The sequence below is a fragment of the Chiroxiphia lanceolata genome, chromosome 1, assembly GCF_009829145.1.
Source record: "Chiroxiphia lanceolata isolate bChiLan1 chromosome 1, bChiLan1.pri, whole genome shotgun sequence".
Lineage (NCBI taxonomy): Eukaryota > Metazoa > Chordata > Aves > Passeriformes > Pipridae > Chiroxiphia > Chiroxiphia lanceolata.
The window spans coordinates 12,304,016-12,323,661 of record NC_045637.1 but is presented as its reverse complement, the minus strand read 5'-3'; the positions used below and the strand labels follow the sequence as shown (position 1 = coordinate 12,323,661).

At 38.3% G+C, this 19,646-nt stretch overlaps 1 protein-coding gene across 3 annotated transcripts in view; it reads right to left on the bottom strand.

The window, feature by feature from the left end:
• Positions 1 to 654: 654 nt before the first annotated feature.
• The window catches only part of TMEM65 (transmembrane protein 65), a 31,435-nt gene continuing 12,443 nt past the window's right edge, over positions 655 to 19,646 (bottom strand). For all 3 annotated transcript variants that reach the window (XM_032682432.1, XM_032682443.1, XM_032682451.1), the window contains 6 exons: positions 10,838 to 10,882; positions 8,676 to 8,743; positions 7,867 to 7,921; positions 6,603 to 6,645; positions 5,841 to 5,946; positions 655 to 4,327 (listed from right to left, as the gene is read on the bottom strand). In XM_032682432.1, the coding sequence (XP_032538323.1) occupies positions 4,235 to 4,327; positions 5,841 to 5,946; positions 6,603 to 6,645; positions 7,867 to 7,921; positions 8,676 to 8,743; positions 10,838 to 10,882 (410 nt within the window). In that variant the 3' untranslated portion in view covers positions 655 to 4,234. The remainder of the gene's footprint in view (positions 4,328 to 5,840; positions 5,947 to 6,602; positions 6,646 to 7,866; positions 7,922 to 8,675; positions 8,744 to 10,837; positions 10,883 to 19,646) is intronic.

Below are 19,646 nucleotides of genomic sequence, written 5' to 3'. Positions count from 1 at the left end.
GTGGAGCAGCATTCAGAGCTGCAGTGTTCTTTAAGCCAGTTGCTCACATACCATTGAACTACTAAGGTGAAGACTGTTAAACCAGAGCTGTTTTCTGTCTGCAAAATGTTTTTATCTTGGCATCATCTACTTACAGAGAGGTACTACATCAGCACTCCAACACACACACACATACACCTGTCTTCCAAAATAAAACAAAAAATCCTTCTGCCTGGCTTTTAAATTCCAAGTTTGCGCAAACCCCTCCACCCACATCCCCACACTCCCATCCCCCACAATACTATTTGGAAGCAACACTATGGATGACAAGGGTCCTGAACACTGAGACAGGGGTAAAAGCCTTAAGAAACTTTAATTAAAGACTAAAATAAGAGCTTGAATTCATGTTATGAGAGCTCTAGCTATTTTTTCTTAATATTTTAGGTTGAAAAATTCTGGAGGCATATGACTCTCAGAGCAAGACGATAATTTCTCAACTTTATTAAGCTCTTTAGTTTATATAGTGATGCTCTATCAGTTTGTCACTAGACCATGTAAAAGGTCAGACAGAGAAGAGGGAAACATGTTGAGTAGAAGTGTGGCAGACTCTCTGAACAGTATTTACAAAGAGTTCTACAGCACAATGCAACCAGAATAGAGTAAAATAATAGCTAACCTATACAGGTTGTCAAAATGAGATAAGACCATCCTTCCAGTACAGATGTTTCCTCACAGCACTTCTTCATGTGCAGACATCCATAAAAGGGACTGACCAGGAAGTGAAAAAAATGTGAGGAGCTCCAAAGTCCAGGAAATTCAAAATGGCTTACTTTGCACACAAAAAAACCTGTTAATTCCAGAAGTTCAAGTGCAAGTGACTTCTAATATTATCACAAACACCATCAATTTACCATGCAAACATTTAATTATTTAAATCACTCTCTTCCAAGCATGAAGAGACAGAAGTACCACTCCATGGTAGTATCTCCTGTGACAGTGACAAAGGACCACCTTCTTATAACTTAAATAATAAATTCCTGTTTTGTATAACTGAGGCTGAATACCCACAGGTATATTATTAACATTTCCCCTCCAGCATCTGGTCTAATAAAGAAACACAGAACAGCTTTGCTGTAGTACAAAAGTTTACAGAAAGTTCAACAATTTAATTAAAGACAATACAAAGTATGTTGTCTGAATTCAAATAATTTATGTAAAAGTACATGCATGAGAAAATATTGGCGAGAAGATTTGGGTAACTGTGTTATCAGATGTTCTTTGTTCCTGGAGATAATATACAGTCAAAAATACATTTATATTTTAAGTTACAATAAAAGACAGGCATTTTAAACACAATTTTCAGGTCTACCGCCCTTAAGGAAAAAAAATTCCTGTTAACAGAGGATAAACCAATAGTATAAAAAAAAAAATGGAGCAATGCTGAATTCACTCTGAAAAAAACCTGCAGTGTTTGTTTTTTCCTTTACCAAGGAGGGAGAAGACACTAGAAACAAAGGGGACTCAATCTTCTCTGTTAAGTTTTTAAAAACTGTGATCAGTGATTACACTCATCCATACACCCCAGAAAAAACACCCTCCTTGTGAGAAGGCAGGGTACAGATCAGGCACAGATCTTCCCTTCCACAGAAGCAGTACCAGTCCACACAAGCGTGGATCCTGCTGGCAAAGCAAGCTACCCCATGGTACTCAAAGGGGCAGCCGGGCCCCCAAACACCCTTTCTCAGCCTCCAGCAGCACCACCAATCCTCCCAATCACAAGTTTTTAAATTCTTCACCTTTGTCAAAACCCTAAACACCTGAAGTCACCTCCTTGATTATGTACCTGACAATAGCCTGAAATACCAAAGATTTCTACCATTGGTCACTTGCACTCCACATTTTTGTGGTCAGTTAACTAGTTTAACAAGACAACACATGATTAACTTCTTTCAAGATATTTTAGTTCATTGATTCGCAATAAAAGCATTGGTGCAGTACACACCGTTTGACATACAGCAACAAAAGGTATCAATTTACAATGCACAAGCTATTAACAATAATACAGTCTGTTGCATTATGAAACAAACACTACTGTGACAGTTGGCACAGCCTTCCAGTTGCTCTTATGAGCTCTAAAAAAGTGATGAAAACAGTGTTCCAATGGTACAATGCCAAAGAACAGAGGTTTGGCCACTGCTGAAAGATTCCAATCAAGATGCCAGTATCATAACAGGAAACAGTGTTGGAATTACTGTAAAAACAGCTACAGAAAAAGTGATGCAAAATTTCTTTGATTTGTACTTCAATTTAAGAAAAATGCGTGTGGGAAATACACAGAGCTTTGTATAGAAACAAAAGCATATGCAGAAGCATGTTTAAGGCAAGACAAATGTGTGGATGAGTAAAAAAAAAACCAACCTCTCATCATTTAACTACTATAAACCTGTTGGGGTAAGAGTGCATAATTGCCTATCTGGATTGGTTTTTGTGGTTAGAGGGTTTTTTTGTGGTTGTTTTTTTGTTGTTTTATTTTACTTTATTTTAATAAAGCTTCCAACTTTGAAAGTGCAAGACAAAACTCCTCTGCATTTGTGTTTGATGCCTGGCTGAGCTTTTGTTCAGCTTTATAGTTTGGTCCAGATTGTCATGGTGTAATGTACAAACTACAGCACATGCTACTAGGACAACTCACTCCCACTTTTCAAAGTCTGCTTCGCAAGAAACAGAGACGAGAGTGTCACCTTCACTATAAATCAAAGTTTCAGTACTGTTGTTAGGGGCTTCTAGAAATGAGAACAGAGAAGTCAGATTTATGATAATGAGCTTATGTAAAACATATGCCACAATAAGACTTTTCCTACAGCATATAAAGTCATCAGGGGACCTTAATTTTTTGTTAAACATTTCTTTATAGGTTTCATAAGTGCTAACAATTCCAGCAATAAACTTTCAAAATGTCCTGGCTGTGCCTCTTTTTAGTGTCTTTTCCAAATGGTATTCAAACAGATAAGAAATCTTCTCCTCTAAGGGACATTATCAGTTTAGCATTATGCTATTGGCAAATCAGATCCTGAAATATTATAATATTCCATAGCTGTCATAATTTTATCCATGTCCCTATAAAAAAAGCACAGTTACATGAGACTGCACTGTCAGATCTATAACACACCAAGTAAGACTGCAAAAATAAAAGGCAAAAAAGTAAAAAGGCCTCAGTGTCCTTTTTTGTTTGGTTTCTTTTTACTGTCTCACAGCAAAAAAGAAAGTAGCGGAGGCTAATCTTAAATACAAAGTTATCATCAGCAAATCAGGTCCTCTAATCCAGAATGATGGTACACTTATCATTTCAACCAAACCACCCATTATAAACTTGCAATGCCAGCACTCATTCATACCTTGAAACTGTTCCCTGGCCTCATCTACCCAATCAACTATTCACACCTTATTTTAAGCAGAACAATTAAAAAGTTGTTTGTGGTTTTGAAAAACAGTTGGTCTGAATTCTTTAATATCACACTCAAACACAAGAATACAAATTTAAGGATATCTCAATTCTCAAAATACTGTTTACAAAGGAAAAAAGAGGCATGAATATGGAAGTACAGAAGGTGTTAAAACACCACTTTTAATGGACTTGGTAGAGACCCTATACTGGAGACACTTACCTTGTCAAGCAATCAACCTGATCTCTCAGAAGACAATCAGAGACACTTAGAATGGGGAAAAAATACAAACTATACTGTCAAGATCACTGAAATAACTCAGCTAAAGGCAGTGCAAATGATGGCTAGTCAGGGGCAACCAGTCATCTTGCAAAGTGAGGGACTTCAAATTACTCATCAATGACCTCCATAATAATCTGCATTGAAGGACCTGATGAACACAGTGATATTTCTGTCATGCAATTACAACTGTTAAGCAACCAATATGCAACCTCAAGAGTGCTACTGTCATCCATGGTGGATTACTGAAGGTAATAATCCATTAAAGAATAAGATCTAAGGGGAAAGTGGTAAACATCTTGCCATAAGTGAAAACACTTCAAAATTTACAATTAATAAAAGTTAGATGATATAAAAAGAAGTACTGAACAACAACAAGCCACAATAATTAGTGTTTCCATAAAACGACATGCTGAAGGTTTTGTTCCCAAGTCTATACATTTTTTACTGTCTGTTAATTCCTAAATATTGACAGCATAATTGAATATTGAGGTACAGTAGTTTACATTTGTATATTTCTTGTAAAAAGGTTATTATTTTTCTTCCAGTTTTTCTTCCTCCTCGCCAAAGAACAACAAAGGAAACATTCCTAATATGCAGCCAATGGTCACTCCAATAGCTTTGCCCTAGAGAAAGGGGGAAAAATTAAGTTTCTCACTGATCAGTTGCTACTCATTGCCGTGTACCACACAACCAGAAAAACATAGCCCTTGTTCTAGTTTCAGCTGTGAGTCACATTTATCTTAGCATGCAGACTGGAAATACGATCCATGAGAGAAAGACAGTTATGACAATGTTACAAACAGTGTTTGCTGTGATAAAGACAGTTCTGAAGAAAGAGAAGAGCTGCACAAGTCATAAGGGAGGAGACTGAGATTCAAAGGATTAGTAGGATGGCCAGAAAGACAGGGAAAAGAAAAAAACTAAACCAGAAAAACCAAACAACACCTGCACACATTTTAGGTGCAATTGTAAATGTATCTGGTACTGCAAATTATCAAGTCAGGAATAAGGAGTGCCTTGCCAACATCATGGCACAAGGCACAAGCCAAAGACAAAAATACAAAAAATGGAAAACATTTCACAGTTGACCTGGATGTATAAGTCAAGAGGAGAGGAAATACATAAGAGAAGCAACATCCAAATCACATCACCAGCAGCAGGTGGAGAACGTTTAGAAAATTGAGACAGCAGGTAAAAAAATGAAAAAAAATGCTACCATAGCAAAGGTGCTCAGAAGAGTTTTCACAGAAAAGTGCTGTGGTGAACTGCAGTGCAATGACAGGGTTTGCCACAAGCTCAGCTTCCACTGAGAAGACTCTTACACTGGGACACTATCAGGCAGCCCCTTGACAATATGACAACCCTTTGCTGCTTTGATCTATCACTGCTAAACCTGACTTTTTTCCCCTTAACTTTTCCTCAGCAAGTGCTTTTTTCTTCCCTTAAATCTGCATGAATATTTTCCTAATGAAGGCTCATTTTGGCAAAGTGAAAGAAATATCTGTTCTTTTTACTCGGTTCTGATAATCTGTTTCTTTAATCAAAATAAACTGAAAGCATTTTTCATTGCCGAAACGTCTGACCACTTCAAATGTTTAAATGTTAATTAAGCAACCACCCTGAAAATGCATCTGCCCGATGAGTGTCCGGCAACTGTAAACACAGGCAGTAAATATTACTGAAATGCTAAAATCTTACGCAGGGGAAAGCTAATTTTATATCCAAGTTAATTATAGAATACTAGAAATTAATACATACCCGTGCAGGTATATAATTAGCAAGCGCTTGACAAAAAATGTGTAGGAGTAAACTACTAAGAAGTCATAACTTTCAAGTAAATTATCACTATAACCAGTGCTAAACTCGGTATCTGCACAGCATACATGAAGTCATTGCAGAGATTTTCCACATCACAAGCCATTTGTGGCTCACTGCATTAAAAAAAACATCGAAGCCCAAAACAATCCAGTCTCATGATGCTCCCTGATATGGGCTCATAACTCAGCCTTACAGGAAATGTAAGCACAATGCTGGCGGTCAATGAGTTAATGGAGAAAGTGACAAAAAGGATTTATCATTTACTAGTTTAAGCAGAAAAAGCTCCATACCAGCAGTGCCTACCTACAGGATACTCACCAAGTGTGCACTGAGACGCGTTTGCCACATGTCAGCTTGTTTGGGTGTCAGGTCAGGGATTGACAGACCCAGTCGTGAAGCTAAGGCTTCTACGTAACCTGCAAGACTGGAAGAACAAGAAAACAAGAAAAAACAATTGTGAATCAGATAGTGTTTTCTAGTGAGGATTTTGAAATATTTGAACTTAAAATCTATAGCTTTTCCTTCAGCATACTGATAAAGACATTGACAGATTAATATGGGAAAGAGTTTAGACTTCTAAAGGTCACATTTTGCAACATAAGTTAATTATCTCGCTGATTTAATATGAAACATTTCCATAAAAACTTTATGCAGTGCAACAAAACTAGTGTGATTGTTACTGCACTTTTGTAGAGTTTGTAAGTAACCTTTAGTGGAGGAAAGGTCACACACAGGCTAGTTGGTAATAAGCCTTGTTATTTGCAGAAAACAAAGCATTAGAGGGAAAGTGTGAAAAACAGGCATAACAAACAGCTTTACTTTCAGCAATTACACAGAAATTTCCTTTAAAAATAAAAAAGTCACTGTATCTGTTTATATCAGAAATAGGTATGTCTAGATCTAAAGACATTTCAGATATATAACTGTTTTATCTGAGGAGAAGGAAATGTCTTCATATCTGGCCATAACAATCTGAGGACGTATATTAAGTACAGCAATATTATATCACCAAAAAATGTATTTTTCCACATTTCATCTCAGTAAATGCACTTAATATTCTTAATACAAGCGCATACATACCCCAGTCCAGCTAAATCTGAAACAAGGTTTCCTAAAGCTGCAGCTGGAGGGAGGAAGAGGGAAGAAAAAAAAGGCAAAGGATTACTTTAGTTGTGAACAAAACCAAGCAACTCCTCTCCCTCCCCTCCTAGTGACCCTCACTATTCTCAGTATATACAGGATGAGAGACTAGAACTAGGGTCCTCTTATTTTAGAGTTTTTATTCTGACCTTATTACAGTTTAATAACAGCAAGAGACTAAAATAATAGGAAGTGCAACTGTTTTTCTTGACTTACATGAAGAAAACTTGACAAATATAAAAAAACCCAACACTAACACCTGGAAATCAATATAACAGCTTTTCAGATGAGAGTTAAGAACAGCTGTGTGTGGCTGTCACTTCCATGGAGCTACTGCTGGACACCAAGCAAAGCCTTCCAAGTGCCTGAAGAGGCACAGGAGCAGTGGAAGTAGAAGGAGCTGTTACTCAGGTATGTAGCTTTGATAAACATTTCAACAAATCCACAAACTCTGTCAGTTTAGCAATGGATACTGTCCATGAGTGAACAAAGCTATACACAAAATACATGATTTCACAGCAGATCTTACTGAGATAAGCTTGACTGTGACTGTCTCACACTGCAACAGAGGACTGCACATTTCCAAACCATTAACTCACTCTGCTACAGACACTTTCACTTGAGCTCTCTACATGCTTTCAAGCAATGCTGCCCCTGCAGTTAGTGGACCCACGAGCAGGTTTTTACCCTCTGATGTCGCAGAGGCACCAAAACTGTCAAGCAGAGCTTATCAGTTTTGGCCCAGTGCAGGAGCAGGGTTGCTCCTTGGTCTTCCCTTATCTCATGGAGGCAGAAGTGCCACCAAGAACAGCAGCCAACACAGTAAAAGGACACCAACACTGATCTCCACTTAGCACTGCAAGCAAACAGCAACGTACAAATACATACATAGACACACATCAATACGGGACCCTGGGGAACTTAAAAGCAGTTCCATTACAGAAATGCAAATACACTTTCCCAAGTGACACAGGATTTGAACTATTAGGTAAAAACTGACAAGAAGCATTTCAAAAGCTATTTGAACTGAAATTCCATTTCTGCAAATGGACTATGTCCTTGTTTCACCCACAGGTTGCTTCCTTATTAGGAAAGGCAGCTGCAAGACTGAGGAAGAGCCATTTCCAGCCCTGTGTGCCACTTTCAGCCTAAAATATAGGAATGTGTCATATTAGTCTAAACATGCTGCATTTTTAATACTTGCCTGCCATAGTTGAAATTCCTAAGACAACTCCAATTGACAATTCTATTTGGGTTCCCTGAAAAATAAACAGTTTTGTCATTATTTGAGGGATTTGGAGTTAAATTATATTGATACAACTGACAGAAGTATTGCTTAGTGCTTGCCTATGTTAAAACTGAAGGGATAAATGGACATTACTTCTACTAGATCTGAACAAATCCTATCCTCCTGGTATATATAATTTCCCCTTGGGAAAAGAGCCTACTTCTGATACTCTTTCAGTATTTTATACTAGTTCGTAAGAGGCACTTAATGGACAAACCTTCAATCCCTATCTCTGCATACCATTCTTCCTCACTGTAATTCTTAGCTGAACATATAGATCTGAATGAAAACTTCTACAAATACTGAGCAAACAAATAAAACACAGTACCACAGCTCCTTACGTGTTCAACTGAAGAAACAAAATCACAGTGAACTGCACTATGAAACAGCAGTACGTGGTCCAAAGATGAGAGACAACGTGCATGAATTAAAACAAGACATGTTCCAGCTGGATATAGCAAAACATTTTCCACTGTGAAGAAGCTGAGCACTGAACAGGTTGCTCAGACAGGCTGCCCCTGGATTTCACAAGTCCCATAATAACATGAACAACTTGGTCAGACCTTACAGCTGATTCCGCTTTGAGCAGGAGGTTAGACTATAGACCCTGAGAAAGTCCTGAGCAAGAGGACTTTCTAAACTAGACCTCATAGTCTAGTCTATTCTATTCTCTTGAACAATATAAATCTTATTGACTTGATCAAGGAATTAAATAATGAACTTACCGCAGCAATCATAATTGCGTTATCCAAAAATCCAAACCCTACAAAAGGTAATGCATTGTGGAAGAACACTAAAAGAAACAAGTAACAAAGAGAAAATAAAATATTTATAAGAGAGTTCACCAATTCACAGGAACAACTGAAATGTCAGTCTAATACTGCCTTTAAGAGAAAAAAAGACAACATACACAAAATTCCTTTGCTACTCATTCTGCTGGGGACCTTTTTGTTACTGGCAGGTGCAGTAAAACCCTCTGCTACACAGAAGTGTTACTAACGGCTTGTGAAAAACCAGCTAAAAAAAACTTATTCTGCAAACACTTGTACAATTTCAGATGGAAGCCACTCATGCCTACTCGTGTGTAAGAGAAATATTTAAAGCTACACAAACTTGAGTAAGATTTACAGACCTTCCAATGGGTGTTGCAGTATCACTGAAGATGGCCAACTGTTTCACCAGACTCCCTGCATTCTTCTCTTGCATGAAATAAAGGCCCTTTCTCTGCAAGTCCCTCGCTACTCCTGTGCAAGAGTTCCATCTTCACGTATTCCTAAAAATTTGTATTTTAAGAGCATTGCCTTGGAGCTGGACAATTCTTATCAAAACTCCTTCAGCTAAATCTGCAAATGCTAAGGTGGGTCTCACTAGAGTGTCATACAGTGTTATTTACCCCACTATTTCAACCAAAACTTCTGTATCTTGATTTTGTTTGTATACTATCCTCAGAGCAAGTCAGACTTGAAGCTGCTCCTTAATACACTTCTTAGGAAATCAAGTTTCACCTTTAGTTTCATGCATTTTTTTCTTTTCACTTCTGAAACCCCTGTTAAATACTTTTGAAGATACTTTCTATTACAGAAACTTGGAACACATTGGTCTGAATAATATCTAAGAATGAGCACAGTGCTACTGTACCATTCCTTTTTGTCCTGCTTCATTTTCTCTCAGGTTTTAGAGTCTAAGCTGATGGAGGTGGGACTGAATTTGCACAGCATTGCCTCCAGCTGAGTTTCAAGTGCTCACTTCATAAGACTAACTACAGCACTGAGGACAGACTATGTGACAAAAATACAGCTTAGAAAGTTAGAAATTTTCATTTTTTTTTAACATTCAAAATGCATCAGCTGTTCAGTTTGGATTTGGTTGGTAGAGTTTTTTTTTACTTCAGATGGTACTATAATTCCTACATTTTATAAACTTAAAGAGATGCAAACATAGGAAGAGGGAAGAAAGAGGAGTGCATGAACCTCAGTTGTGAAAAGAAACTGGCAAGAGCACCTTTTAGGTTTCTCTCTCACAGACAGCATGAATCCATGATCACACAAGAAAAAACAAAGCCACACTCAAGATCTTTCTTAGGTACAAGAACATGAATGGACATCTGTAACTACTTTCTAAGGAGACACATACCTTCTTAACTGCACAGGTAAAGGACTAAAGCACAAAACATATGAAACTTTCCAATTTTTTGTTTTAAATCACCACAAGACAAAAACTCCAAAAACATAAACAATAAAAAAGCACACAGATATGCCTAATATTTTCAAAATGTGTGTATACAAAACTCTGCAGCTACAAAAGGAGTTCAAGTTCTTAGTGAAATGGGCAGAATTTTGGAATTCATGGAGTAAACAGAATGCCAGGGACCAAGCGGAAAAAAAACCCCAAAAACTAAGTGTAGATACTTACAATAGGAAAATGTTTGACTAAATAAATGTGGTCACTGGAGAGTATAAAGCCACAAAAATAAACTAATTTGGAAACTAAATCAGAATTTGAATCATTACAGTATTATAAAGAATACAGAGTGTATTTCCAATTTCTCTGCAATTTTATACCACTTCTCAGTCCTTTTAAAACAAAAACCCCACAAGGTACTGCAGCATCAACACTGTTTGGCTTAGAAAAATAATGTTTGCTGCTGGTTTTGAGCAGCCTGCTCTCATTTGGGCTTTCTGTCCTACTTTCACTAAATGGTGCACATTCTCCAGCCGAGGTGTTACAAAACAAAGGCAGCAGGGTGAATGTTGGTGCTTGTTTTGGTTTTCTGTTACTCCACTAGACAGGGATGAGGACAGACCAGTACTTGTAGAAAAAGATGAAGCCAATTCAAAGAGAGACTGCACAATTACTGAACCACATTCAACAAACATTCTTCTTTTACCATGTCTCAGTTGTCCTGGAGATGGTGGTGCAACCTCCAGCTTCTCTAGAGAAGTCAAAATAAATGAGAAAGTTAGCTTGTTCATCACAAATTCAGTTATTATAAAGTTTTTACCAAATTACTAGCCAGTAAAAAAGCAGTTATGTTTTTTTAACAGCTTTCAAATGGGAAGAAAAATGCTTCACACCTACATTTTTATTATTTTTACAAAAGATAACACGTTATTAAAAGCCAAAAAGTCTTACTATAATATTACTAGCTTAAACTAGTATAAGTGATTAAGCAAAGTAACAGCATACTTCAAAAGCAGCCATCTTTATTACTGAAAATTAGAAAAACACACTAAAATTAGAAAAATCAAGGCATCAAATTTTAATTTTTTACAGGTCCTCTAAACATGCAGCAGACAACATTCTTTCCCCCAGACACAGTCTGCAAAAAAATCCTACCATTTATGTTCTCACAGAAGGCATCTTTTAATCGCTAGTATAAGAATAAAAGAAAAATAGAGACCACTGATTTTGGTAACAGCAGATCAAGTTTGGTCATTTGGTGCATATTTCAGGTATCCTGGACTCAAATCATGAAAAGCTTGCAAGGACCAAGACATCAGTCCTGAACCAGACAGAGTACTCAATGGGACACTAATGTGCTTTATTAGAGGTGCTGTGCAGAATGCAGCAGGATACTCGTACTTGGAGAACTCATTCAACAGGGGCAAGGGAAGCTACTATTTTAGGCTTCTGTTGTTTTGGGTTTATTTTTTCTTTTAATGTAGATATCAAGCATAAGAACACCCGTTTTCAAACAGAAAAAAGCATTGCCCCACTATCTTCCAGTATTATGAACCCTGAGCTTTTGATACTTCCATACTTCTGATGAGGTAATTTCTATAAGTAAAGGTAAAAATGGAAAAACATGTATATCCTACAACACTCAAGTATTCAAATATTACTTGGGGCAACCAAGAGATGGAAAGACTGTGATTCATTTGAGCATCTGTCTGAGCAGTGCAGACTAGAATGAGTATCCTTGTATCAAAGTCACTTATATTCAAAGCTATTGTAAAGAAACTAAAATATTCACTTACAGTAATTTTGAGAAAAACAACCAAGTTGGATCATAATACCAGTATTCAGCCAACCAGGACACTGACTTCCAAAATAATTTCATTAATTGAAGGTCTTTAACAACTCTCAAGCTATAGGAGTTTCTGAAGAGCTGCTTCTTCCCTCTGCCCAATATACACACCAACAAACACTGTCGTACTTATGCAAGTGGGACAAGTACAGCCCAAATACTACAAATAAAGATTATTTTGTTTTCCCCTCAAGATGCCAAGGAATTCACAGATTCACAGCTCAGGCTGGAGGAGGAACAAAAGAACATGGTGAACAGATGGGAGCCCATTGAGAGTCAATCTTCTGAAGCCTCAGGCATCACTGGTGCACGACAGCCAGAAAACATCAGACTAAAATTTTCAGCTTGTGTTCAGGAAGGATGGGATCAGGGATGAGATCCATTTTCATATGGTCTCCTTCCATCCTCACAGGTTAAGCAAATCTTCTACAGAAGCATGGACAAAGAAAGAGCTATCTATATATATACCAGTACTGCCCTTTCAGCAGCTTTTCTCAGAGACAGCAAGTTTGTACAACACTGGGGAAAATCAAAGCCACCTTGAATCAAAGAGATTAGCTGAGGCCACTTTTTCCAAGAGCTCCAGATGCCCTGGGGGTGGCCAGGCAGCCTAAGCCAACACCATCACACCCCTGACTAAGCTTCCCTAAACTCAGCTTGCTCCATCCTACTGAATGCCAGAGAGAGAACAAAATGCCAGAGAGAGAACAAAAACCCCAAATCAGACCCCAAATCAGGTCAGAGAGTGCTGCCCTGCATGGCTTTCTGCTCTGACAGGAAGCTATCACACCAACCAGTGTGGTTCCTGGGCTTCCTGTGACATTGCCACTGAAACAATCCCTGCTGCAGCACCATCTAGGCTTCAGATCTCGTTCTCCATATACAAGGATTTCATGATAAAAAGCTGTAACAGCACAGACAAACTTCCAGGAAACTCTACCTCTGAGGAAGACATCTTTTCATAGATGAATATCTGATTGTGATAGTCAGTTAGGTTAGATAATTTCCATGTATTTTAGGCACCAACACAATACAAAAGACTATTCAGTTTGTCACAAAATACCACAAAACTCTAGAACATCAGTCCTGTGGATTTAACTACAACTGATTTTTGAGTTTGATAGCACATGTCAGTCTACATAATTACACTCTATTCAGTGTAGCTAGACAGCTATTAAAATAAAACTAAAAATAAAAGCCCAGTGCATAATTGATTTTAGAAACTTAATACCAAAAGGAGGAATTGAGGGCAACCATTTGGTAGAAACAAAAAGAAATAAAAATCTCTTACATCTATGGATAATGGGAATTCTGAGTCACATTAACTAATAAGAACAAATTTCTTCAGCACATAAGTCAAAGACTACCTTGGGGGAAAAAGAAGGGAGGCTGAGGGACACTACTTTGGGCTTAGAGGAAAGATAAGTTCGTGCAAAGTAGAGGGAAACAGCAGGGGATCAAATATAAGCAAAAACTACTTAATTATTGACATAACCTGTTTAAGTAGTGTGAGGTTCCTGCTAAACAGCGATTTTATAAAGCAGGGCATCTAAGGTGCTTCAACACTACTAGGGCAAATGTTAAAAGAGAAGTCACTAAGGACAGCATGGTAGCACCACGCTGTGGAGACCAGACTGCTCCTGTCCAGCCATAGGGAGCTCTTGTGTCAGTAACAGCATCTTCCTGCTGCATCTTTCCTCATCATTAAGGTAAAAATTAATCTGTGAAAAAATCAGGTGATTACACACATTAATGAGACAGGGAAAGGAGAAGTCTGACAGATGAAGTTCAAATAACTGCTGCAGGTCAACCCTTGCACACCCTGGACAGGGAAACTCCCTCTCTGCCTGAGCCAAGTCTTTGGCCTGGAGAGAGCATCTTCTCCCACCCCAGCACAAAGCAGGGCCAAATCAAACCAGGTTGCTCAGAACTCTGTCACACAGTACCTGCAGGACCAGGCTCATGGAAAAATCTGTCCCCTATGGAGCACCAAAACAAGACTTTAAAACTGCAGATGACTTCACTAACAGCTGAAGTACTCTTGGCCACTGCCAGGTATAGAGCACTGCCCGCCACAAGGAAGGGGCTAGTCCAGCTCAGCACTACTTGCAGAGGCCAAGGATTAGTTTAAAGCTGGGACTTTGGGAGGGGAAAAAAATTAAAGCAGAAAAAATTAAATAACCACTGTGGCATGAAAGCCAATAACCTTTTTACAGAATCACTTCCAATACCATCTCAAAATAGGGTATTTATTCATAGGAAGTTGTTCTGACTACTTGAATTTTCAAGACTCAGCAGAAAACAAGAGTAAAAATATTCAGAGAGTACAGCAAAGGAAATATGTCCTTCACTTGTTTTACTAGAGGAAAAACAAAAATCCAAATTACAAAACCCCCTTTCAAGAGCTCAATTCAGTCTGAATCCAACAATTCAGAGTTTAAATGTCTGGGGGGAAAAAGAAAACAACCCTAAAGTACTTCAGTATTGCATTTCAGATGGCCATTCACCAGTTCATCCTGTGCCACTCTGCTCAATAAGACACTAGAATTCATCTTATCGCAAAATGAATAAAATGAAATGTTGCAGTAAGGAATACTGTTATTTTCTTACTGACATTCATTACCACAAATGAGGTTATAAACCAAGGTTCAAGTGCAATACATGTCATGAATCCTGAATTAGCAAAGTCTGGGGAACAGAAAAAAATTCACTGCTTCTTAAATACGTTCTTGATTTTTTTTTTTTGATTTTACAGTATCACTTTTTTCCTAACTAAATATTTACTTTTTTTGAAAAAATAGTTTGATCCTGAAGGTGGGGTTAGGGGAGGGAATATAAAACCATCAACATAAATAATACCATTATCCACAACTTGGTCCAAATCCAGCAAGTTAAATTCACTCTGCCAGTTGCAGCCAAGTACTTGTAATTTAGTTTTAAGATTACTATTCCTAGCTGACAAAAAACCTCAACTAACTAACATGTAATGGGCATGCATTTATTCAGATGGTTGGTAAAAAAAAAAAAACAAAAAAAAAAAACAAACAGCCAAAAGCCAGGAAGTTGTCATCATCAGTTATCAATTTTTTAAGAACTGGCATACAAGAGAACTTTCAAGCCTAAAGGCATGTATTATGTTTTGTTGAAATTGCAGCTAACACTGCCATAACACTTTATAGCTAAACGCATTACTGTCACCCAGGGGCAGGAAACACTAACACTGGTAGCAGATACCATGGCCAGAGCTACCCTATGAAGATACATGCTACTGCTGAGTATTGTTAAATCTGAGACAAAAATATGAGCATTTTTTTATAGATTTTTAAATAGTGATCGAATGGTTAAGATTAATGATTTAACAATGAATATCAAGAAGGAAGAGGAATATGAAAAATATTAACGATCTAGATCCATTGTAACCTCATTTTAGGCTCTGAAGGTGTCTAATCTGGAAGCTACAGAGTGTTTTGTTTCAAATTCATCAATCTGTTTCCTCCAAAAAGCCCATCCGGGTCATTTCAGCAAATCATTCAGATACACATCACTGGAACAGGAAAAGCATCACTTGCATAGAATAAGAAATCAGAGAAATTGTTGTGTCTATTAAAAAGAGGTACTCCTTTACATGTGAGTTCATAAGAGAATTTTTATCCCCAGCATTCTCTATTGGAGCTTAGAAATGACATGTGTGTTATTGCTTGTTCAGAGGTGGATCCTCAAAAATAAATTCTGACCCTGATGTATGAGTTCATTCATGGAATAAGCTCATAAGGCACATCCCCGTTGTCCTTTGTTCCTCCTCAATGTTTTCACCAAAGCTGCAAAATTCTCAGTACATATAGCAAAATATGGACTTGAAAAACATTGTTCCATTGATCTTCAATTGGATTCCTTTAATATTCCATATGGGAAAACAATAATCCATGAGTTGACAGCAAAGAAAAATTCTGCATCATTTGGTATAACTCACAAATGGTTTTCTGTTACTACAGCAATTAGGCATGAAAGGATGCTGTCTCGTGCAGTGCTAAATATAAACTTGGCTCTCAGCCCCTTCAGTCACATGCCCACCAGAAGGGAAAGCTGGCAAAGTGCTGGTATGAGGTGAACAGAGGATGAGATAGAAAATTTCTCTACTACCCCAAAAAACTATGTCCAAACAAATATTCTGTATAAATACAAATAGAGTAGTATTTTTGTAATGTTCTCTGTAGCATTGTAGACAATTGCACAGTGATCATGTTCTATCATCCTCCCTGAAAAACCCTGACGTAACAGAAGAGATTATAATCTTTATTTGAAATTTCTGTTACATCTACTGGACCAAGTGCTGAACAAGCTATGCAGGAGTGTCATTTGCTCCCTGGCTTCAGTCAACCAGTTCCCTTCTGAACAAAACCCAGGAGTGATTTCAGGCATTGCTCATTCCTAGGACCCCCTATGGTGACTGTACAATACATTTATCCTATTATCCTTTCCAAAAATGTGACAGGGCAGTCATATCCTCTCAAAGATGTTTAACAAAACAGAGAGACCTGAGGTGGAAATCCTCACAGGAAATCTAGGAAAAGCATAAAATGCAAACAGGTATCCAGAGGCTAAAATCACTGTCTTCAACATTTAAGAGGGCTTTATCCCTGATCTAATCTCGATCTCTATCAGTGCCTTATAAATGTAAAAATCAGCATTTCCACTCAAGCAGGTTCATGCCAAAATAGGATTTGCAATGGTTTACTTAAAAAGGTCTCAAACTGCAGTTGAAAAAAATTAGAAATAAGATGCTTGCCTCAAGATTCAAGGGGGTTAATCAGCTAAAATGATGACAATGCAGAAAGGACTTGCAGCTTGTAACAGCAATGCAGGGTAAGGATAGAAATACAGAATTTGAGTTGTCTCCTTCAGAAAGAAATGGAAAATGTCAGAAAAACAGCTGAAGTGTTAGTATAAAAGTGCCAACAACATGGTAACATTGATAGGAGAGTGAGTAGGAACAATAATGTGGTATTCTGATCTACGTGTTCCAGAAGCAAATGATTACATTATTATTTAATTAACATATAAAAAATAAGGTACTTGAGAACTGTCAAGAAAAACTTGCTATAGCAATTCCCTGACTGGAAAGAGCCATCCTCAGAGTCAAAATTCTCTGCCTCAAAAAACCAAGTACTCATCCTCCCAAGAGGTTGGCTCTTCTTCCCTCCTCACCCTCTCCATTTCAATGCTGGAGGACTGCAGTGAGTTCCCAGGAGCCAGAGGAGGAACACCCCCCAGTGGCACAGCAAACTGTTCCATCTTCAGATGAATGAATCTTCCCCAGGGATTATTAACCACCTCTCCACTAGATTTGGAAACAATGCCAGGTGAGTACTTCTAACTAACATTCGAGTGAAATTAATTTAATCCAAATATACTCGTCTAACTGTTTCAGCAAGATGAGGTGCCAGCACTTCTCTATCAGCACTGATTTTTCTTGGGCCTCTCTGGTTCAAGGCAGGAATCTATCCATCATTTCACCAGTCTGCAGTTGAGCAGAGCAGCAGTGGAGCAACAGTGCTGAACTGGAAACAAGACCACGGTATCTGTGTATTATCAGGGTGTGAGATTAGACTTCTGCCTGTCCTCTGTGACAGGTTCCTGTAAGAGGACAAGAAAAGCAGTTCTGTGGGACACCACCAAAGATTTGTTAACTAGAATTATCAGCACTCTGTGCTCAATCTGATCTGATCTATTAGAGGACTTTCATCGCCTTCAAATAGAGCTGTGTTAGGCATCACTGATGTCTACATGAGTGCTCATGAAATATCTAGGGAGTTATATATACAATTATAATATCCTTTATTTGATTATGTCCCCCCCCCCCCGGCCCTGTTTCAAAAAGAAGTCTGAGAAGCTGGCGAGAGATGAGCTTATTTATTTCCACCCCTCCTCTTCCCTATGCCCTTCCCCCACCTGCCCAAAACTACACTTGTTTCCCTGGGAAGGAAGGGGAGTGAGGAAAAGGTATTAAGAACAGTGTATTGTATTGACTGTCAAGCCCAGACATAGTGGATCTGGTACTTGCAGCCACCAGCATATTCCCTTGGAGGGCAAAGCTCACCTGTGCAGCACCCAGGGTAACCACAACACTCCCTTCTCCACTGCCCCGGCACAAAACTGAGTGTTAGTAGCAACATGAGGGGCTTGTGCCTCAGAGCAGACATAGTGGACCAGGTCCACACTATATTCTCTGGATTTTTCAAACACGCTTGCTGTTTATACCGTCATTTTCAGGCACAGAATGTGAGGGTTTACCCTTTGCAGAACCCAAGGGTCCTGAAGTGAAAGAAAGTCATTTGGTTAATACCACAAGAGATGCTTACTGTCAGAGCAAATCCAAGGCTGGCAACAGCAGTGCTACCCACAGTCCCTGGTACCAGAAGCACCTGTACTCAGTCAGACAACAAACCTTCCCACAGCCACCACCACCCGCAGCCTGCTGCAGCAGTGCAGGAACAGTAGGTGGGTGGCTGGTAGATTGTCTTTGGTGGGACTACTTTTTTCCTTTAAGAGAACTCTACTATGATGTTTACAGAAAGCTGAAGATAAACTGCTAATACATCACATACCATTAAGTACCAGCCTTTTCATACGCAGGAAGTTTCATTCCCTGCCTGAGGACGACCTTGGAAGAAAGCACAACTGCAGAAATAAGCTCCTCTCTGAAATAATTTCAAATGCATGTAGAGTTTATTGCTTTTCATCTGTCTCAGAATTAAAAGAGCTACCTAGAATAAAAGAGACAGAAAGATAAACTGAATGATGTTCAAACATTTTGTTAAAGACTCACATTAAGTGTAATTACATTCCTCCTAATTTTTCATTGCATTGGGGCAATAAAGACAAAGTATGAGCTGCCCTGAAGTCCTTAAGAAACTATTCATACCTGTCAACCAAAGGAACACCATAAGAAGCCATTGGCAATTTAAGTTCCAGCTATAAATTACACTCAGATAATTTGTACCTCTCTATATACATGCCTAGCAATGAAGCTATTCTTAACCCTTCACTTGCTGCTACAGGCAGTGCAGTAGATTCATCACTTGGATACCTTCTTCCCTTCTTCCCACATAACTTAGCAAAGCTTCATTTGTGAAACTAGTCTAACTTCCCCATTTGACTCTGCATAGTCAAAGCCAAGCCACAAGAAAAGACTGTTTATCTTTGGCAAACAGCTGAAGGAGTGAATATAATGTAAAAACAGATAAAAAATCACTTTACATGGAACTTCACCTAAGGTATTTTCTTTTGGCTTTTATGTTATAAGCATATGGAATATCTAATGGGTTGTTATGCAGCTGCATTATGCAATAATTTACTCTGCACATGAATTTTAAGTTCTAATAAAAAAACCCTGTTCATAAAAATTATCTGAAAGTATTAATATTGCTGATTTTGTAAATAGAGTAATATAAGTAAGGAGAAGCAGAAGATAAAGACCACTGTGCTCTACTCTTCCTATAAGTAAGTGAACAGTTCTGACTAAGGTCACTTTTAATTCTTTCAACCAATTGCCTTTATTCTGCAAAACAAAAAAGGAAAATCCTTCTCTGGATCAGTGTTTCTGCAGCCTCTGGGAAGCACAAGACCTCTCCCAGGAGGATTCGGTTCCAAATGCACCCCTGCAGCTTCC